Here is a 22,199-nt window from a genome sequence, read left to right on the forward strand (position 1 = left end):
TCCAACTTAAATCACCGTTAATTAGTTTTAGTTGAGGTCTCCATATATTATATTGGTATGGGTTCAGCTTGATCAATGAGGTTATAATGTTATAGAATTTGTTTTTGTAGCGTGGCAGCCTGATCAATAAGACCGCCCACATATCAAGTAAAATGAGTTCGACATGTCCGGATAAAGATTAGATACTCAAATTTTAATAATTTTATTTATTTTTTCTTATACAGCACTGTATATAAAAAAATAAAAATAAGTTAATTTATGGTCAAAAGGTTTTTTATTTATTTTTTCTAAAGCCCAATTTAAACCCTCATTCCATTATTTAAAAAAATCAAAAGTTAAAAACTAAAAAAAAAACCCTTGTATTTGGGATTCCATTGCAAATAAGTAAACTTTTTCATTATTAAAAAAGACAAAAGGCTATTACCTGATGCTAGAATAGCTGGACCGACTTAAGTGAGCAGAAGGGCAAATAGAGTTGACTTCGAAAAATAATGGTTGGTAAATATTGGTAGGAATTGAGAAAATATATTGCTAGAATTTTGAAAATATCTGCGGCCATCGCTTGGCTGCTACTGCTAAGTTTTCTTGACTTATCACCTACGCATTTCAAGTTGATCACGTATCAATAGTTGCCCAACAGTACAAGCAATTTTTCTAAATTATTGAAATCGGCTTCGACTTTATTTTTCATTTTCTTTTCTCAAAATTAGAATTACGTAAATAGCTTGCACTATTTTTTCATGCATAATTGCGTCCTGCTTGAAAACTGTTTACGAGAATATAGAACATGACATCACTTGAATTATGATTAAATGCTTCTTAATTTTTCAAATTATTATTCCTATTTTGTTTTCATATAAAATATATAAATTTAAGATTTTTATATTTATTTTCATAAAAATTGAAAAAAAAAAAAACCAAATATTTATAGACGAAGAAATAAATTGACGATGGCACCGTAATCTCGGAACCCGAAAGGCTAAGGCCCAGTTAAGGCAGACCTGAAACGCTGAAACTGGGAATGGATAGTTGTCGAAAGGGCCTTAGATTGGTTGAGAGTAATGGGCTGGCCATGATTATTGGATCGGTTTTGCAGTCATGGTCCACTAATTTTGGTTTAGGCTAAAATTTCGTGGTCCTTATACTGCTCTGAACAGTCCTTGTCTAGTGAATACTGACAACACTGAAAAGTGAATCTGGTGAGTCATATATATATATATATATATAATACTCTAACGTGAATAATAAACTATATAATATATATATATATATATATATGGTCGTTTTATAAGGTAGTAGATGGGGTTTATAAAAAGGTTTTGGTTTACCATTCACTTGTTTCTAGGTTTATTTATTATCAATGAATTCTTGTACCACTTAAAAACAGGTCATGATTATATAAATCAACAAAAATAAAAGAAAGAATATGACATAAATGAAACAAATATTAATCTCAAAAAATTGAAAAAGTCCCAACTTTTTTCTGTTTGTTGAGAATTTTCAATTTTTGAGTAAAATAGTACAAATAAAAATAATCTCTGAGTAAGTTACATACAACTCTTCCACACATGATATTTTAGGATAAATCACACAATTTTCTTGATTTGGTCCCCTTTTCTTTCTTTTTTTGTTACAACAACTATAAATATTAACAATTTATTTTGTCACCATAACTCAAGATGGAAAAGGGAGAAAAAGGTACCTGATTTGAACCTTCCGAAAGTTTCGAAGCTTCATATCACTTTATTATTAATTAAAGCATCAACTAATTAACACTAGGGTTTTTGGCACTTCTTCTCTCCGGTGGTCCTATAAACAATTCCGTCTCCACCTCCATGCTCTGTACGTGGTGGAGTTCATCCGTTTGGCTTGTTGGTGATTGTCGCGGCTGCATCCCACACTGACGTAAAACAACATGGTGAACTGAATCATCATTTCATGATAACAATAATCCTTGCTTAATATGGAAACTAGTTAATACCAACACTCATTCGTCAGATTAGAGAACAAGCTGAACAAATATACCTGTTCTCGCAGCTTTGCGTTTTCTTCCCCAAGGCGTCTCTCCTGAATGTTTAACAAGGCAATGGAGATAAGTAACCGCAGTCAGAAAATTATTCTTGCAAAGGAAGTTCCATGGAATGTTAGGCATGCATTTGGGAAATGCAAAGATATATAATCACCTCGCCCTTTAGCTTCTCAATCTGCTCCCAAAACAACTGATTCTGAACGCAGCAAAATCAAGTCTTAAATTTTTCGGTAGCAGATTCTTTGTACACAGACATGAAGTATCTTTGAACATGCATGCGAATTTAGATGTACCTTTCTCGCCCTGATTCGGCTCAAGCTTCGTTCCAACTGGCTTTCTAACAGTTGTAGATCGTTGAAAGAACATGGTTCCAATCCATTTCCCAAGAGTTTTCTGTTACATTGAAAATATTCAAGTTTAATGCAGATGAAGAAAAGAGACTCCGAATATGAAGTGGAAATTCAGCAATAGGCACAACTGTATACAAGTTTCAAGCTAAGGATTTAACCGTTTAGAGTCTTCGAGAAGTTCGATCTTCTTTGCCATGCTGTGAGCGTCTTCCTTTACATTCTGCATGCTCAAGTTCAATCATTAGATATGGAATGACAAGCATTGATGAATAGGTGCATCATGAGAATAAAATTGTTTCAATAGGTCTTAGCTAACAGAAGCTATGAAAGACAAGGGTTAGTATAACATCTTATATACATTTTCATATTTCATCACTTCCTTAAATTCCAAAGACAAGAGAAAGGAAATCAAAATGTAAAGAAGAAGTGAAGAGAGATGTAAGTAATTCTAAGTTATTGCAGATACGATCATCTCAATGATGATTAATGGCCTCTAGGTAATAAGAATAAAAAAGAAGCAAAAAGGAAACTTTTTATATATGTTCATTCTAGGTGACAGGAAGGAAGTGGTTCTAGATGTAGATAAGCCACACATGTGATTGCAAATGTTCTACTCCAGCCCTGCAAAGAAAATCCTATTTTCACTTGGACACAAAGAGAAAGGAGGATTTTCACTTTGGAAGACATAGAATAAACAAGTTAAACAACATAACATCAACTGAACATTTCTCAAAACACCAGAAAATGCTGAAGCAGTAAAAGAAAGGGTGGCTGGAACTACCGGCATATTTTCCTCTAATGCTGCTTTGCTGCATATTCCATAATCCTTCTCTCTCTTCTGATACCGTTCTATGGTCTTGTTCATACTGAGGCATCTCAAAACACAAGAAATGAACAAGAATGAGTGTACATCCAATTTCCATTAGTACTGATAAAGCACCCTGAAACGATAACATTTTCTTTTGAAAAAAGCATAAGTTTTTGCTATTTCAAGAAAAGCTATTCCAAAGCCGCCAACACATGAATGCAAAACAGTCACTGACACATAACAGTTCACAACTACACCCACACTCACAGCGAAGCAACCAGGTCGTTGTATATCCATCTCACCCTAGCTTTTGCTAACCCATTAATGAAGTTCCAAAGATCAGACATGAGACTAGCGAACCTAGCTTTCCCTTATGGAAATCTTGACCGTTCAATTTGTTTTTACACATGAAAAAAGGTCTATGGAGATGAGTTGAATATAGGAACCTTGGATTTTAACCGTTTTAAAGAGAGATTACAATCACTAAATCATACCCGAGTTGTTAAACTTCGCTGTTTCAACTTCATTAACTCTATATATTCTTCATGGACAAGTCTCGCTGAACTAGATTACAAATTCCATGGATCTGTCACTTCTAACAATGCTTTGGTTCGGTTTCAAGCTCAAAAAATTAGATCGAATGTTCAGTACGTAGCTGATTAAAGCACTTCTCCCTTTTTCAAGATTGGAAGTTACAATAAAATGTGAGGCAGAATTCGTGGCATGAATCTCTCAGAAGCTCAAGAATCCTCAATTTTCAAAGATGTACATCCATCACACGCTAGTTGAATTGTGGAACAACCACATTTTTCTTCCTAGAATCACGTCGCTGAACAGAAGAAGCTTTCAAAGCAAGAAACAGTATTGAGGTTAGTGTCAATATATTACCTAGAAATTAAGCATCTTGCTACTATCCTACCATATCGAAAACAACAATGAAAAAAAGGGCTGAATACTTTGGATTTAGAAAAGAAATATAGATTGCATCGTGCACGCTTAGAGTAACGCACACTGCATTCTCTTCGAAACTGTCCTTTCCAGCTAAGATCCTCTTTTTTTTTTTTTCAAATATTCCTTTTGGACCGCATCTTCCTGGTCCATTATTTTTTCTTTTCGCTCATCAGCACAACTTCCTGAAATTACAAGAGATACGGAAGACTTCGGGGTGGCTGCATTCTGAATACATGTTTAGTTGGTTTGTTGGTGCAGTTAGATCTTTTGTACCAGTGATGTTCTAGTTTCTGTAGATGTTTTCTTCCTGCAATCTTTTATAGCATGATCAGATTTTACTTTTTAGCTTTTGTATCGTTTCTCGATATTTTACTATAATATTTTGGTTTAGAAAAAACAAAGAAAAGGATGTCTGACTATCTACCTCGGACTTGGTGCTAACACAGTTGACTGTCTCCCTCCTGGACCAAGGTAGATGATCTACTGTAGTGAATAAGCTTTAAAAAGAGCTAATTTATGCTTCGGCTTGAATCTATATCAACCAAAGGCCATAAAGAGAACACAAAAGGTAAGTCCTGCATGCTTTTTGCATTCAAACTACCTGAGGCGGAGTCAAAGATCATAAGTTGGGGAAAACTAAGCAAATGTTGGCCAAATTTATTTCTTTACCATGAGGGGTACAAGACCTCATTCATGGAAAGGATCAGCAAATTAGCCTTTTCCTTCAATTTTGGAATCTTGTCTCTCTGTTTATACAAAAAGAAAATGATCACGATGAAGTATATATAGATATAATAAGGTTTAACAACATGATAATGGGAATTAGGGTCTAGCAGAGGCATCAATAGAGGTAATAATACTGGTCTTAACCAAGTTTTCAGCTATAACAGTTACTATAGTATCCAAGCATGAGAATGACAAAACAGTTTTGTGGAACCACTCTGAACTTAGGAACTTAGAAGAAACAAAAGATTAGTTCCAACCAGATGATTGCTCTATGTGTGTATATTTCTGTTTCTTCAGACCAGTATTGTTCAGGATTTGACTCCAAAAGTATTGAAAGGCAAGAAGACAAAGTGTTCATCAACTATTGAACCAAAAGTAGTTTTCACAAATCTAGAGTGTGGAGGCTTAACTGAACTTAATATTGGGTGAACTTCAAACCATAAGCAAAGACAAAACTAATTCCAACTAGCCCTCTCCATATGAGGAAAAGTAGAATCTTAAGTTTGAATAATCAAAATAGAATAAAATAAAAATAAGTAGAGAATACTCAGAAATATTTACTTGGAGCATTCAGAATATCAAAGAAAATTTTCTTCTAAACTAATCAGATCAGTCTGATATAAATTTAAATGCTGTACAATATGTGATCATGATGTTTGATCACAAAACAGACCTGCCATTTGTTTGAGTAATCATGCAGCTTGTATCAGTTACTGAATATAGATATATGTTTCCTGTTTTGCAATGTTAATAACTGCAAACCATAAAGGCACTCTTTCTCACTGTTTAATAAAATGACTTGAAATATGTTAAAAGGTGAAGAAATTGGACATTTCTCTAACTGGCCCTTAAAATTTTCAAAACTGGAATGTATGCCTATACAACAATACTAGAATTTTTTAAAAAAGAAAAAAAGAAAAAAAAATCAGTGAATGTTAGCAAAGGATGTGGAAATTTTGAAGCTTTCTAAATGGAACCAAAGATCTTGCTTCCAAATGCTAAAAGAATTTCATGAAGTACTCCACATAGATGAATAGAAATGGATGATGGAACCTGGTTCCTATTCATGTTAATTTGAAACTGAAAAGCATTTCTAACATATGAAGGACAAAATTAATTGTAAGGACAAGTGAATTATCATCCTAGTCTCTCTCAATAGAATAACTTAGTAGAAATTATCATCCTAGTCTCTCTCAATAGAATATAAAAACTGCACGATCACAAATAGATATCCATATGAGGTATCCGTTAATTTTTATGAGATTAACACTCAATTATAAAAATAACATATTCAATCAAATAAGTACATAGTAAAAATATAAATTCATTTATAAAAATTTTTTAACTCTATTACCAATATATAGAGTAATAATACATTAAATTACAAAATAAAATGGGAATTATAAATTGCTAAAGTCGCCATGATTGTGGATGGAGAGCATCCTATCACAAGTGTTATGCATTGAAACTACTTAGTTCTTATATATTTTCGTTTTCATAAATTTATATTAGGCACAAAAATAACATGAAAAATGAAGCATGAAACTAGTTTCTCTGCTATCTAAAGCTTGTAGGCCAACTAAATCTTAGCTAGTCTCACACTAACTCGGATATGGAAGAGTATATAACTCATTTAATTTAGTTAAACATCAATCTCAATTCAATAGTTCAAAACTTGAGTAAAATTTCTCTAGGATGAGTGAGAGGATATAAAATCTTTAATTACCAGATGAACAATTGTCTTAGCATCTTGAATTCTTTTGCAACTGCAGCCTACTATTAATGACCATTGTTTCACTTTGAAGCTGCCATGTTAATCAAACTCTTCATTTTTTCTCAATGAATTTGTATCAGGTATACCTTGAACACTTAAAAAATGGGTATGGAATAAAGGCATAACTCGTTCCCAATACATGAAAACAACTTAGAAAGCACATAATTTATACCTCTTTTACATCGACCTACATCTAATACTCGAAGTTGAGACTAAGTAACAATGAAGAATGGCCTATAAAGGACAAGTTTCAAGTTGTGAGAGCAATGATTTCATGTAAAATGGTGAATGCAGGAACCATCTATGAATCATCCTCATTAAGGCTTCAACAAAGATGATAATCCTATTGTGATTGTTAGAATATCTATATCTCTAGGAAGCCATGCGCAAGATCAGTCCTAAAAGACATATGCGCCTTGAGATTATCAGATGTTCTCAAGCTAGGGATTCATGTAGTTGTGTAACCTCAATTATAGATGAGTGAGTTTTGGCTGAGTAATTATCTATAATCTTTGTTTGAATTAAACATGAGGTCCTAAAACAAACACGATTAACACTAACACTAAAAACAAGATAGTGGGGGTACCTTGAAAAAAGCAATTTATTTCTCATAATTCATATGTATGTAAAAAAGGGAAAAAAAAAAACCATATATACAAGAAATGCCAGTTGCCAAGTACAAACTCAACTCTTGCTCAGAGGCCCCCCTTAAACAGTCAACAGATTCCCACTTATTTTTTTTTTCTTTACTTTTGGTTCAAAATAAAACTCAAAACAATTTTTATCACCCATAGGAAATGTTGATAATAAACCAACAGAATCAAACCAAAAATATTTTCATAAAATAAGCATATATATCGTTGCTTCATGCTTATTAATTGTCATTAACTTGAATAAGTGTTTTAAAGCTTGCTAGCTAGGGTAAACTGCTTTGAATATAGCTAAACACCTAGACTTTAGTGACCATCAAGGTATATTTTACCCAATAAATGAACCCTAAGACCATGATTATGGTATCTCTCTCTCAGGACGTGCTGGTTAAAGAGAGGCAGAAATCTGCAAGACCACTTGGAACATCAACTAACAAGGAAAACCCAACAGAACAAAATCACTATGTTAGATTCGATTGTAAAGAAAAATATAGAAGAGAGAAAGAGATCAGAGATCAGTCCCTTCTGACAGATAAAGCCTGAGATCATCTTGTACTCCCAAGTACCTGCCTAGCTAAATGGTTGGAGAACGGGGCCTCTCTATAACTAAGTATAATCCACGTCTAATCACCAAAATTAATTCATATCCTCCCAGAATTAATTGCAGACTTGCAAAAGCAATTAACACAGAAAAAAAGAGGTACTGGTAAAAGAAATTGCTTGGCATATTTATTTACTCGTATAATTACTAGCCTCCATGTATATGAAGATGAAAAATGAAGATGAGAAAACGCACCTAGAACTAGAAAACTCATATAGCTTCCCTCTGGGAGAGAAGATGATGAGTGCAACTTCAGCATCGCAGAGAACTGATAGCTCAAATGCCTTTTTAAGCAGTCCATTTCTTCGCTTTGAAAAGGTAACTTGCCTGCTTGTTGCATTTTCTATTCTCTTCATCTGAGTTTTCCCTCTCACCATTTCTCACAGTAGTAGTCCTACAACAAAAAGAAAAATGAATTCTAGAGGAGAAACCCAGAAAAGAGTAAGTACTGCTTGAATCCTAGGAAATATATATATATTTGTCTGAACTCAAACTTGATTTTATCGTCAACAGACCAAACAACAAAGACCCAGATGAGGAAAAGGTTTCCAAAAATAGAAAGGGAACAACTGAAATAATCTACTCAAATTAGGAAAAACATTTATTGCTGCCAACAAGGATCCTGAAAAAGATCTTTCCTGTTATGTGAAAGCTCAAGTTGATGTGAAGAGAAAAAACAAGATTTTATTGGGAAATTTTTTTGAAATTTCTCTTGAAAATGGAAAATCTTATAGAAACCCTAGATTTTGCAGAGGAAAAATGACTTGACCAATTTGTTCCCTATCACTCCCTCAAGCAAAAACCCTAGACTGAAAGTACTTCAATAGTAGCAAATGAGAAAACAAAAAATTTATAAAAATAGACAAAGTCTAAGCAAGTGAAGAACCTAATCTCTTTCTTCTTTTGGTAAATTCAGGAACAAAAAAAAGAGCCACCTCCCAAAAAAAGAAATACAGAGAATAAATGCCAAAACATATGATTCCACAACGAAGAGAGACGTAGATGCACCGAAAATGTATGCCCACAGTGTGAGTATACGACACCTGTCCGGTTTTACCGACAACCTCCACGCCCGGTATCCACCGAATGAAGCAAAGCCAGCGTCTGAGGTGAAAGACATGGAACATTTCTGTCGGTTGCATGCAAAAATTGGACACTCACCGGACACGATTAAAAGATTTCTAATGTGGTCCGTACAACGTTTGGAAACATGTCTTCGTCCGTCCGTACGATGGCATAGTGGAAGAGCCTATGGGAGTTTTCCACGTCACCACTTTAGTGATCATAATCAGGCTGGGTTCACGTGCCTCTTCCTTGTTTGGTGGGTGGGTTTTGGGGCCCCCTTTTCCTCTTCTTTTTTGGCCAATCTGTTCTTCTTTCCTATTTTCCTTTCTTCCCCTTTGTTTTCTTTCTCTACTCTCCATTTTCATTTTTTCGCATATTCTAGGTTTTCTTTTGAAAAAAAAAAAAAACTTGTGGGTTCTGTCAAGTGGTGGCGCACTATTGGATTCTAGATTTTTTTTTCAAAACAATTATATGTTATTAATCATTTTTTTATTTTAATTTGTGACAGTGGGTCTTACGGGACCACACTAGGGATATGAGCCCTTAACTTTAAGGTGTGACGTGGGCACCTTTGATGGCTCCAGATTTATGGTGCCTCGTGGTTTAGCTCTTAACCTCATAGAGTTAAGGACAAAGATTAGGGTCTAAATTTTAGATATATAGGCAATATACTATTCTCTTATGGCCACACAAAAAATAACAATGCTTCTTTAATTAATATTAGGAAGGCAGCTCGCGCGATGCCGTGAGTTGTTAATTAAATAAAAAAAATTTTAATAATTGAAAGATATTTATGAAGTAAATTAGTTTTCATACATAATAGTTGATTGCATATAGAAGAGAAAAGAAATTTGTATATTTGTAGAGAATTAGAGTGTTCGAAGAATAGAAGTAATAGAAAATGTGTATTACATATTTGTAGAGTAAGAGGTGTTTATGTAGTTCTTGAAATATGCATACAAAAATGCTGTAAAGATATTGATAGTAGTGGCAAAATAGTAACATACAAAATTTTGTAATTGTGATATTATTTGTTCATTTTTTTTCATATACATTGTTGTAATATGTATATACAAAATATACTAACAAATAGATAAAAATCAAATATCATAATGTAGATAAACCAAGAAAAACAAAGAGTATTCCAGAAGCTAAACGTGTCTTTTACAAACAAAAAGAAATTAGCATAATATTTATAATACAAAAAGACAAAAAAATTCAAAGAACTGAAAAATAGTGACACAAACTCAAATAATCGGTCAATAGCAATCCCAGCATTACCATAAAAGTTAAACCAAAAAATCAAGCAAACTAACAATTAACATGACCAAGCAAGATGATATAAATCTTCAAATACTTTATCCTTTTCTTGTTTCCAATTATCAAAACGACATAGTTTCAAAAGCTAACAAAATTCTAACAGCCAAACCCAACCTCTCACAATGGCACATGAATCAAAATCTACAAAATAAGTTAAATATTTAATGTTCCTAAAAATTTATGATTTTATCTATCAACAATATAAGAATATGATGAACCAATACTGCTAGAACCATAATTTATGAACACATATAATCACAACTTATATCAAGCGATGCGAACCAAAAATAAATGGAATATGTAAAAACCTTGAAAATAAAACAATGGCAAGTTCAAGATGGCACTCCCTTCCCAAAAGGCAAAATTGTGCCGTGTATTATCAACCTCTGCCATATCTATTTGACAAAACTCAATCTGAAACTATTTGCATAAAACTGACGAAAATCTTTATAATGGTAGAATAGAGAAAATGATTACCACTCAGATATGAATGTAAGGAAGTAAAATCGGTATTGCAAGTAAACTTGTTATTTCAAGGAACACCACTATAGCATGAAAAAACAAAGTTTGACATCAATAACAAACTGTAGCAATCAAACTCAACAAAATCTTAAAAATGCTTTAATTCAAACTAAATACCGTTCAATAATTAAACGTAGCATTTGTTTTTCACTAAAAGACTAAATGTTCAAAAATAAAATAGAAAAAAATAATAAAATCAGCTTCAAAAAAAGTTCAGTCTGCAATATTAATAAATTTAATATTTCCTAAACCACTCCCTCAGTCCAACCAAAATTAAGGAGACTGTGATAAAATGACAATAAATTGCAATTGCAATGGCAAACAGTGAATCATATGATGCAAAAAAAAAAGATGATATGGTTGGAGTGGTTACGTCTCGTCATGATTACCATCGAATGATTCCGAAAGACCTTCCACTTCTTGGTTCTGTAACTCCTGATCATCCAGTTTAAAAATCTGTTCGATCTGTCGCCTCTTTACTTTCTCTTCCATTTCCTTTTTTTGAGCACTTTGCTGTTTTTTTTCTTTTTCCTCTTTTCACTATGTTGTCCCGACCATCGCAATTGACCCCCGCCTCATAGCAATTTTCCCTCGAGAAATCGAAGAATTGTTCGTTCCTTCTTCGCCCACTCTCATCCCAATCAACCAAAACAATTGATTGTCTTGCCTTTCCCCATTACCCAACCAAAAACAATCGTATTCCTCTCTTATTTGCTTCCTTTAAAACTTTCAACCACTGCCACTCTTCATCCCTTCCTCTTCAACATTTTTTGTCTTCCCTATTTTTTCTGTCAATAACTTCTGACTATCCCTATCTTCCTGTTCTTCTTCTCCTTTCGTTGGATACAAATGGAACAAAAACAAAAAACCTTAAAATGACTATCTTGCTATTGTTGTTGCCTTTTCCTTGGACCTAAATAGAAGGAAAAAAAAAACCCTAAAATGCTTCACCGTCCTTAGCTAATGACAGGAAAAAACAATCTAGCCACACCAAATGAGCAAAACGGCGTCGTTTTGATCAAACAAAGAGGTAGAAGACATCAACTGACATTCTCAAATGTCACCGTTTGGATGCCAAAAAAAAAAAAAAAAACAAAGCATCAAATTGAACGACAATTGTCATTCAATTGAGCATATAATTAAAGGGAATTGAAACAGTACCACCGGATCCTCCTTTTATATATAGTATAGATATTTCAAGCTTAATATCAAATCAAATAATTGCTAGTGTAATCAAACCTAACAACTGATGATTTATTGGGTAATTAAAAAGAGGGGGAACATTAACAAACCAATTAAAATTGTGTTTTTGACTTTAATGCTTGAAATCTATTAGTCCACGTCTTGTTTGCTTACTTGTTTCAAAAAAGTTCATTAATAATTAATGTAACCATTTAAAGATACTACATAACAACTTAATTTAAAAATAATTTAATATACATGGCAATCTTACTTATAACATGTATATAGTTAATGTTATAATCATTAATTATATATATACACATTAACCATGCAAATACAATAGATAAAGGGGACATAAGAGAAGTAGCTTCCATCATAGTCAATCCCACTGTGTTTCTCTCTTTTTCTTACTTATACTATAGAAAACAAATTAAGGAAATTGTTTTGCTTTTTGGTGCATAAAATGATTTCTCATCGTCAATTTCTCGTTTTATGGAACATTTTTCTTCTTTTGGGATAACGAGGAGAGTGGAGAGGATGTTGGTGGTAGCAGAGCCTCTTTATTGGAGACTTAGAGATATGTCAGCATTTGCTGATACGCCAAGTCCTAAAAACAAGGACTATGCCTGCCTCTGCCCCTCTTTACTTTTGAGAAGTCCATGAGCCTGGACAATTTGCGCAACCCTACTTTTTAACCTAAGTCCCTGACCTCTCACGTACAATAATCATACTGTTTTCTGGGACACTCCCCCCACCCCCCCCCACCACGTGGTAAATGGTCACCCCTATCCACCACCATCGTGGAATGATTTTCATTGTACAAAATGGGGATCACGTAATAAAAGTGAAAATGACCATCCAGCAGCTGCTCTCGGCCCTACAGATTTAATTTTTACCAACTCGTGGTCCACCCACACATTTCCTCACCACCCGCTGTTTAGCTAGCCCATGATGGTTGAGATTGACCCATAATGCATTAGGTTGGTTTTTGCTTCTAAGTTCTGGGCTAGGCTGAACCTGGATCAGGTAGTAATCGGCAAATGGGTTCTAAAAGCTGTGGGAGCCTGAATCAAAGACCAAAACCCAAGCTAGAGTTGATTGCAATTTGTCTTCTTACTTGTTTGGGGTCAGGCTCATAATGGGTCTTTGAAACGAGAACCAACTGATAAAATAAAATAAATCAACACAACACGACCGAATGAAAGCCGGGAATGGCAACTGATATTTATTCGCTTCCCAGGAATTGGTAGACTTAAAGTCGTCGACAATGTAAATTGCCAGCTCATTCTCTGCTAGACTCGGTAGTCCTGCCACACAAACGTACTAATAGGCTGGCTGCAGTCCTTGCAGACAATCTTTCCGTCACCTGCCCGGACAGATTCACTCGTGAAAAATGACCTTTCCATACACACACCCCAACTCAGTACAAGTACCAAGTGAAATCAATAGTACCTACTTCAATCAAATAAATTAGCCAAATTATACCACACACAGAGTCAATTCAAAATTAGATTAAACTAAAACTCGTTTACTAGAGGAATCAATCATCATGCTAAAATTCACTATACATATAAAACCTATTGATGATAGAATTAGAAGCATTCTTTTCTTTTTTTTTCATTTCTTTAAAACTGAATTATTATTGTAAATGAATAAAAGTCAAGCCCCCATACGTCAAGACTTAATCTGATCATGGCCCCAATTATACTCCTAACTGCTACAACTTTACCTGTTATTTCCTTTTCTTGGTTGCTAAGAATGCAAGACTAATCCTTTGATGGTGTCCTCTAGCGGAAAAACTTTTGGACTATCTGCTATCTAGCTAAGCTAATAGCTGTAACTGCTGTTTCAGCTTGATATAAACACAGAAAGAAAGAAGAGAAATGAAATCAAATCCGTTAAATCAGGCTAATTTATCACCTCTCTACAGTGCAAAGTCAAACAATTTTTTTAGCACGTGACGATTTCTTCCTTGCCGTTACATATACATTGTAATTAATAGTTTTTGGAAATGCTGACATTCAATAATAAATAAGTATGATATAAATATTGTCTTTTATTTTTGAACAATTTAATTTTAAAATTATAATAATGCATAATGCCTGTGAAATTTTAGTTATGGATTTTTATTACAAGATAAAATGAAATTATGGTTTCGTTATGTAAAAATAAACAAAAGGGGAAAAAGGAAAAAACATTGGTGTTGCCGTCGAAATAAAGGCGGCCCTTAATAATCGTTCACTTTCCATTTCCTCCACGGCCTCTTGTGATCTCTCTTCGTAAGTTTAAAACTCTCTAGCAAAGCTAGTCGTTTTAGTGCCAAAAAAGAAACAAAGTTTCCTTTCCTTCTTTTCATTTTTAGTAAACAATATTTTCCGTGATCGAGTTCGTCTCGGAAGCAAAAGCAGATTGAAAATGTCCGCTGCTGCAGCTCCTCATCCTGATGCTCCTGCAGCTTCTTCTTCTTCGCCTTCTCCTTCTTCTGTATCTGAATCGAAGGAAGAAGCGGTGAAAGATGAACAGAATCAAGAACAAGAAAAGCAAGAAGATATTAAAGAGTGCATGCACAAGACTAAGACAATCCAGTTCTTAGGTCGTACCACGCCTATCATTCTCCAAAACGACAATGGACCTTGCCCTCTCCTCGCCATCTGTAACTCCTCTCTTTCCATTTCTAGGGTTTTAAATTCCATTTCTTTTTATTATTATTTATCTTTGTGTGGTTTATCAGAAAATTTCGGATTGAAAATTCTTTAGCTTATTGAATTTAATGTCTGGTTTAGGTCTTAGGTTACTAATGTTAGTTAAAGGAAGTTGGAGGATTTCGATTCAATTTTCGATTGATTGTTTTCTGGAGCGACGTAGAATCGATTTCGTTGGACAATTCAAATGTTTGATTATGCTTAGGGTTTTTTTTTTTATTTCTTTATTGTTCTTTCTGTTGCTAGTGAAAGACCTTCGGCTGAGTACGAAAGAAGAAAAAAAATTGGAAATGAAATTTTCTGTCAATAAATTGAATTAGAAACATGATCATATTTCTAATTCGTCAATTTATCATTGTTTATATGGAGACCAGGGTTGCAGATAATTAAGTTTTGACACTGAACATTTTTTGGGGGCTGTGACAGGTAATATTCTCCTTTTAAGGAACAATTTGAACCTGAGTCCTGAAATATCCGAAGTTTCGCAGGAGAAATTGCTTTCACTGGTGGCCGAGCGCCTCATTGATTCCAACAGTAATGTCAATGTAATTTCTTTCCTTTTATATGCTTGGGTCGTTTGCTTGTTGCTGGTATAGTAGGATGATACTGATGAATCCTTTTGGCATGTAGAATAAAGATGCAGGATATGTTGAGAATCAACAGCAGAATATTGCGGATGCAATTGATTTACTCCCTTGCCTTGCAACCGGGATTGATGTAAATATAAAATTCAGGAGGTTGGCTTTTTCCTTTCTTTCTCTCTTTAATTTTCTCCTACAAATCGCCTCTTTCTGCAATCCTTGTTGAATTATGTGTTTGACTTGCAGAATAGATGATTTTGAGTTCACTCCTGAGTGTGCCATATTTGACCTGCTTGATATTCCCCTTTATCATGGTTGGATTGTTGATCCTCAGGTATGTTGTTTTTCAGCCACATATAGCTCACATGCAAGTATTTATGAACTGATCCAAATTGTGTATTTTACATGCTGTTATTGCCTTAGTCAATTGCATGATTGTCATATGCATCTTCTGTGGCACAGTGAGGTACACATCATGTCATCTCATTAGTCCTGTCTAGCTCCTTAAGTAACCCACAAAAGCCTGTTACGTGCCTACTGCTCTTTTTCCTTATTTCAGTTAAATAAGTTTCTCAGTATGCTTGCTTGCCTTGAAGTACTGGCAATGAACTAAGATCATTTCTTTCTCACCAAGAGATTATGTGCCTTTTGCGCATTTTGATCTTATCACAGTATGAACTGAAAATTAAAAAAAAAGAAAAAAATCTTTTAGGCTTTGTAGTAACAGCCCTAGAAGTGCATTTTTGATGAAACTTAGCAGCTCTAAATTTGATCGAATAGAAAAATGTAGCTTGGGGCAAGGAGCATTTGCTAGTTTGCAGTAAAGCATATTCATTTCTATCTACTGTTCAAAAACTGGGGCTACAATAGTTGAAGCAATGTGCTGAAGTGTATAGTTTCTTGCATGATCTTGACTATTTTTCTGGTTGCATGGTGTGTAACTTCCAACTTTTTAGATGATTAAGGGCTGACAAAGTAAACCATAGATGCAGCATTCAAGACAAACACAACTAACCCTTAGACAAGAAAACTTTGTTTTCAATTGTCTTGGCAGCTTACCTCCTTGAGATGACACACCAAGGTAGTTGGGCTCTTGTGACATTAATGGACTGATTTGTGCTTCATGGTTAACAAGGGTGTATGCAGGGTTCATGACCGCAGATTAATTCAAGTTGTATTCTGTAGCTTGTTTGGCTGGACATTCATTTTACAATTTAAGTTGCATTGGACTTTAGATTTTGTCATGTATCAAATCTCTAATGTTTGAGATAGAACTAGTCCCTGTATAGGATGTCTATGGTTTATTGCCCAATGATTATGGCTTCAACAACCAGTGCTGTTTGGTTGAAAGTGTGGTTGGGAGGATTTTTGGAATTTGAGTAATATCAGATTTTGAGACGAATTTATTTGGAACATGATTGCATGGGGAACATCAGCTTACTTTTTGGGTAGAATATTTAAGGCAATAAATCAGGAAAGTCATGTTAAGTTCATAGGAAACAAATTTTATGTTTATACTTTGAATTGAACTCAATGTGGTTATTTTTTTTTTGTTTTTTTGTTTATTGTTGGAGATTGTTGGTCAATCTCTGCAATATCTGATGATGCCTGCTAGGTTTTTAATCTTTTTGATGTTCATTTATAATCAGATCATATTGCTTACTTTCCAAGATTATTACATTAAATTTGATTTGTACTATACATTTTATTTCTAGTTAGTGTTTATATTACGAGGGTTCTGTTATTTTTCTTAGACTTCCATTCCTGCATGGTTTTATGTTTCAGGTGTACAAGGTTTGATCCTGTACATCATGATATTAGTTTAATCACATATCCCTTAAACATATGAATTGGGCCAGGATTTGATGGTTTATTCTCACGGTGAACGTTTACCAGGACTATGAAACTGCTAGTGCCATTGGGTCAAAATCATATAATGCAATTATGGGAGAGCTTGTTGCATTGGAAACACGAAATATGGAGGTTTCACGTAAAAATAATTCTGAAGATTGTGTGGATTTTGCTGCTGCAACAACTGCCACTCTAGGAGTTCCGTCTCCTAGCCTGTCAAAAACCAGATCTTTTGATGATTCTCCTTGTTCTGCATCTGATCAGCAAAGATTAAGAAAAGGAGATCTTGAGGAGGAAGCAGAGTTATTGAGAGCCTTGAAATTATCAGAGGCTGAATTGCCAACCTCAGTTGGTGATCCTGGCACTTTAGATGAAAGATCATGTTTAAAGAACCTTGTTTCTGTAGACTCTGTAGATACACCAGAGGGGGACAAAGGTGTTGAAGATCAAAACTTGCATTGGCATGAACCATCCTTTTCAGATAATTGCAATGCCTTGAGCAATGATAGTGGTAGTAAGACATTTTTTGAGACCATCACAAGGGAAGTGTTCTCAAAGACTGATGGGGTTAATCAGAATCAATCATCGTATGTTATATCTGGAGAACCTACCCTTTCTAATGATGTGGTTGAGAAGAGCAGTGTTGAGACTACGGTTGTTAAGTGGAGTAGTGCTGATGAATTAAGCCAGATTGAAGGTGCGGTTCCTGTTTCACTGGCAAAGGATACTGCATGTATAGATGGAAACAACACTGAAATTTCACCAGGGGGTGAAAAGATTGAGACTCAATCCACTTCTGCAACTGATGCTCAAAAAATTCCAGATAATGTGAACGGATGTGACATGACAGAAGTATCATCCGTGTCTATACAAAATGCCGATTCTGATTCATCTAGTGGAAGAATACATCATGCAGATGTGCCAGAAGCTTTTACTTCTAGTCTTGATGGAAGTGAACCTATATATGAAGGAGAAGAATGCATATTAGATTCAGTAACAACAACATATGAAGACCGGGAGCCTATATATGAAGGTGAGGTGATTCTTGCAGAACAAGCTGACAAAAAAGCTGTAGAGGGCTGCAATGTGAGGTCTAAAGATGAAATTACTCCACAACAAGGTTAGTGGTGCACCTTATAGAAAATGTAAACCTATATCCTCGTAGAGTGTGTAAATGTTTTTTCAATTAATTTGAGGTCCTTTTTTTGTTGGTTGTTGCTTTCTTAAGAATTGCTATAAAGTAAAAATAATTTATTTTCTTATCCATTAAAGTTTAATTTTTAATTTCTAATTCATAAAAAAGTTATTTGCTTTTTTTAACCAAATGCAATTTTATTGTCGTACTATTTTCATGTGTTTATTCAAAGATAACTTACCATTCATCTTCTCAATGCACTTCAGGGGAACTGATTGCAAACTTCTTGAAGAACAACGCTAGTCAATTGACCTTTTATGGGTATGTTGAGTAGCTGTTTAGATGTTTAAAGATCTAATTCCTTCTCGAGTCTATTACATCTTTATTTATATGGTATGATGAAGCTTGTCGTATAGTGACTATTTATATATTTTGCAGGCTTTTTTGCTTACAAGATGGTCTTAAAGAACGTGAGCTTTGTGTTTTCTTTCGTAATAATCATTTCAGCACCATGTTTAAGGTTAGGAGCTGGAACCACTTCTTTCTGTGAATTATTGCTGTGGCTGTCTATGAACTGCCAATTATGCTTGTAACAGTTGAAGAACTTGACTAAATTAATAAGCTGATATGTGAACCAGGTTTCTTTGCTTAGTCAACTTTTAGTTATCATGTGATTTATTGAATCTCATTTTATTTGCAGTATGACGGTGAACTCTATCTACTAGCTACTGACCAAGGCTATCTAAATCAGCCTGATTTGGTTTGGGAGAAGCTAAATGAGGTAAAATTGTTACCTACCAATCTTCTTAACCAAGGATCACTTTTTTGAGTTTTGGGTGTCATTTATTATTGTAGTCAAAATTAGTTAGGTGGATTGTTTACATTGTTCTTAATTTATAGTCTCAAAGAATATTGTAGTCACAAAGAAAGATCTTTAGCCAGTAGTGCTGTGGCCTCTGCATCGTGGGGCTATCATGAAGTATGTTGTGATGTTTAGCTGGGATGTTACAAGCGTTTTTTACTTGCATTATGAAATGATGGAAAATATCTCTTACCGAGGAAACAAAAATCTATGCCTGCCAATGGTTTTAGTATTGGAGGCTCTAGCTATAGTTGTGTGTTCCTGTTTGTTGATGTAGCAAGTATGATTATGAATGAGGGGCAGAATATCACTCCTGAAATATTGTGCTTTGAAGGAAAACTAGATCTTTCTCCATGCTTTGCCTTGAAAGAGGTTCTTAAGCTAAACCACCGTGCTTAAATGGCAAAAAAATAAAAAATGGCTTCTGAGACATATTTTCCTTATGTGATCCATAATACTAGTACCTTTTAAATGTTCTTCATTTGGTGATGTGGTTTTGTCCTATTATTTTGTTTGTTCATTGTTTTTGTCCCTTCCAGCATCCTAACAAAATAAAATAAAAATTGAAAAATGAGAGCAAAATGTTGCTAAAATCTTAAAATTTTAAATTTGAACCTTCTAACTGTTGAGAACCTATGATGTTTCTGTTATTGATTCTTTTCTGAAGTTTGGTATCCAAAATTTAACTCCCCATGCTTTCAGGTCAATGGAGACACACTGTTTATGACTGGTAACTTCAAGGAATTCAAGGTGGATAGTCATGCCAGTGGCACTTGGGATGAACAAAATGCGATGGCTAGTACTGCTGTATGTGTTTCCTTTTGGCAAGAAACTTTTGACTGATGGTATGAATGACTTTAATGAAACTTACATAAGATTTACATGCCACAGGACTACATTGCCAGCATTGATAGTGCAGCTCAAGCAGGATTGGACATAACGTAATTATCCAAGCTCTTGTTTATGTGTATTAATAATAATTTGTTATACAATAATTTCTCTTGATGTCAATAGTTTTTAACTGAATCTCAATAACTGCTTAATTCTTGGAAGCCATTATTCTGTGGTTTTAAGACATTCATTAGATAATATTTCTGAAATATTGCTGTATTTTTTATAATTAATTTTGGAAAAGTGATCATGTTAAAATATTTTTTAAAATCTTTCTTGAATGAATTAAAATTTTCTATTTTTTTTTAATGGTTCTTCATGATGCTCAGGTATGACAATTTTTATTAACCGTATGGTGTTATTATCGCAGCTCTGACTTACAGCTCGCAATAGCTCTACAGCAACAAGAGTTTGAACAACAGCCACAGCGTCAGAATGTCCAGCAGCCACCCATTGTAGGTGCTTCAAGATTAGTAACAGGTCCCCAGGTATTTTACTCCCTCTTCCATCTAAACATTCTGAATAACTGTCATCTTAGCGTCTGATCACTGATTCTTGGATCCTACATCGGGGTGTGTGCACTTATTTGTGGTGTGAAGGGCTTTCTTTTCCCAAACACAGCTGGTCTTACATGGGTTTTTAAGCGAAGTGATAAACTATTGTTGTGAAATATACTTTGTTTAGTAAGGGAGCTGTTTAGATGGAAGAGTCATGCGTTGCAAAGATGGGGCTATGAAGTAGGTACTTTTTATCATTACTTCAGTAGCAGTGTGGAATGATAAGAAGAGACTATTCTATTAGAAATTTTTGTGATAAGATCTGAAACCGTCTGCAAATGTTTGAGATTAAATTGGTCTTTCCATTAGTACCTAAATGCAGTCATGAATTAGACTGTGTGTTGATGATCTACTGGCTGCCCGAAAGATAATTAGTTGGTGTGACTTTAATAAGCTTGTTATTACTGATCCGACTAGCACTCTAGCACAAACAACAATTATTAGTAATCTATAATTATAATTATTTGCCACTCCTCCTGTCAGACATCTTGACTTCAATTTATAGATGGACACTGTATGCCTTGTGTTGCAGAACATTAATTCTAAATGGCAGAAGTGGCATTTTGCAGGTGCCAAGAAACAGCGGAAGGAACTCTTCATCTTCATCATCAAAGCAAGATGCAAAATCAAAAGACAAGTGTATCGTGATGTGAGTTTTCGCCATCAATGCATTTGGGAGGTGGTCTTATTGTAAATGGTTTGTCTGTCTTGGTCCCATTGTATTTCGACACTAATAAAACCCTGATTAACCATGCATGGCATTTTAGATCCAAGGTTTTGACTGTAAAAAAGAAAAAGAAGGAAGTATATACCGCAATAGCACTTCACTCTATCCAAAGCCTAGAACCAATCTTTCTTCCATGCTGGCAGCGTACTCTTCAACAGTTTTTATGTTATTTTAAGCATCCGTGTTTCTCGGAAATTGCAAATTTTGTGGTCCCAATCATAAGCAAGCTCAGCGTGACCCGTGGGAAACTTGAACATACCTCACCTCACCTCACCCCGCCTCCCCTCACCTCGTTCATGAAGGAGTAGCCCAGAGTGGAAAAAGTCATGCTGGGAACATTGTTATCAAAGCAGCAGCACATTTGGGACAGAGGCGTGATGGTGATGGAGCACAACAAATTGACAAGAGCAGCATTTGGGGATTCAATTTTTGAAAGAGTCTGTATATGGCGTAGGGTTTGTTCTCTCTGGTCAATTCTCGATGCCTTCAACATCAATTGCTTCTTGTAGTGTCAGCGTCGACCAAGGTCTGGGCCTCATCTTTAATTGACTTGTCACTGGAGTAACTAGACTCTATAACCACTTGGTATCCGGTAAAAAATGTATGTGTTCAATTTCTTATTCACTTCGTTTTTTCTTCTAATCCTTTCTCATCACTAAACCTTAAAATGTTTTACCTTCTCGCACTTGGAAGTTGAAACATGTCACAATATATCAATCAATTCATAAAAATCTTTAATCAAGTGGTACTTGCATATTGGAAGTTGGATAAATCAAAGATTTACTTTAACAAATAAATTATAAACGTGACATTCAACTTTGGAACATTATAGTTTGAGAGCAAAAGCAGTGCTCTCAGTCTGAAAAGCAAGCAATTTTCTTTTGTCCAAATGCAACCGAAACTACGACAAAAGTT

General features: G+C 34.7%; 2 protein-coding genes across 3 annotated transcripts; one reads left to right on the top strand and one right to left on the bottom strand.

Annotated features, from left to right (window-relative positions):
- Positions 1–1,409: 1,409 nt before the first annotated feature.
- LOC18606424 (agamous-like MADS-box protein AGL19) lies at positions 1,410–8,910 on the bottom strand. 2 transcript variants are annotated; one of them, XM_007040020.3, is made up of 8 exons: positions 8,776–8,910; positions 8,085–8,283; positions 3,161–3,245; positions 2,538–2,599; positions 2,323–2,422; positions 2,184–2,225; positions 2,026–2,067; positions 1,410–1,900 (listed from the first exon to the last, which is right to left on the bottom strand). In XM_007040020.3, the coding sequence occupies exons 2-8, from the start codon at positions 8,264–8,266 to the stop codon at positions 1,766–1,768; spliced, it is 648 nt and encodes a 215-aa protein (XP_007040082.1). In that variant the 5' UTR covers positions 8,267–8,283; positions 8,776–8,910; the 3' UTR covers positions 1,410–1,765. The 2 variants fall into 2 exon arrangements, with proteins under 2 accessions (XP_007040082.1, XP_088661183.1); XM_088805057.1 differs by lacking the exon at positions 8,776–8,910 and having other exon boundaries at positions 8,085–8,735.
- A 5,294-nt stretch (positions 8,911–14,204) lies between these two features.
- LOC18606425 (FAM63A-like protein (DUF544)) lies at positions 14,205–21,926 on the top strand. The gene is made up of 12 exons (XM_018118211.2): positions 14,205–14,631; positions 15,107–15,225; positions 15,311–15,417; positions 15,508–15,595; positions 17,158–18,232; positions 18,514–18,568; positions 18,686–18,767; positions 18,948–19,028; positions 19,812–19,916; positions 20,001–20,050; positions 20,371–20,488; positions 21,127–21,926. The coding sequence occupies exons 1-12, from the start codon at positions 14,394–14,396 to the stop codon at positions 21,208–21,210; spliced, it is 2,202 nt and encodes a 733-aa protein (XP_017973700.2). The 5' UTR covers positions 14,205–14,393; the 3' UTR covers positions 21,211–21,926.
- The last annotated feature ends 273 nt before the right edge of the window (positions 21,927–22,199 follow it).

Source organism: Theobroma cacao, chromosome 3, assembly GCF_053813885.1.
Source record: "Theobroma cacao isolate CCN51 chromosome 3, ASM5381388v1, whole genome shotgun sequence".
NCBI lineage: Eukaryota > Viridiplantae > Streptophyta > Magnoliopsida > Malvales > Malvaceae > Theobroma > Theobroma cacao.

Coding starts and splice junctions, on each gene's coding strand:
- LOC18606425 (XM_018118211.2), top strand. CDS start 14,394: ATGTCCGCTGCTGCAGCTCCTCATCCTGATGCTCCTGCAGCTTCTTCT. Junction 15,596..17,157: donor GTTGGATTGTTGATCCTCAG/GTATGTTGTTTT, acceptor AACGTTTACCAG/GACTATGAAACTGCTAGTGC. Junction 18,768..18,947: donor ATTTCAGCACCATGTTTAAG/GTTAGGAGCTGG, acceptor TTTTATTTGCAG/TATGACGGTGAACTCTATCT.
- LOC18606424 (XM_007040020.3), bottom strand. CDS start 8,266: ATGGTGAGAGGGAAAACTCAGATGAAGAGAATAGAAAATGCAACAAGC. Junction 3,246..8,084: donor TATGAGTTTTCTAGTTCTAG/GTGCGTTTTCTC, acceptor GAGATGCCTCAG/TATGAACAAGACCATAGAAC. Junction 2,226..2,322: donor GCCGAATCAGGGCGAGAAAG/GTACATCTAAAT, acceptor TGCTGCGTTCAG/AATCAGTTGTTTTGGGAGCA.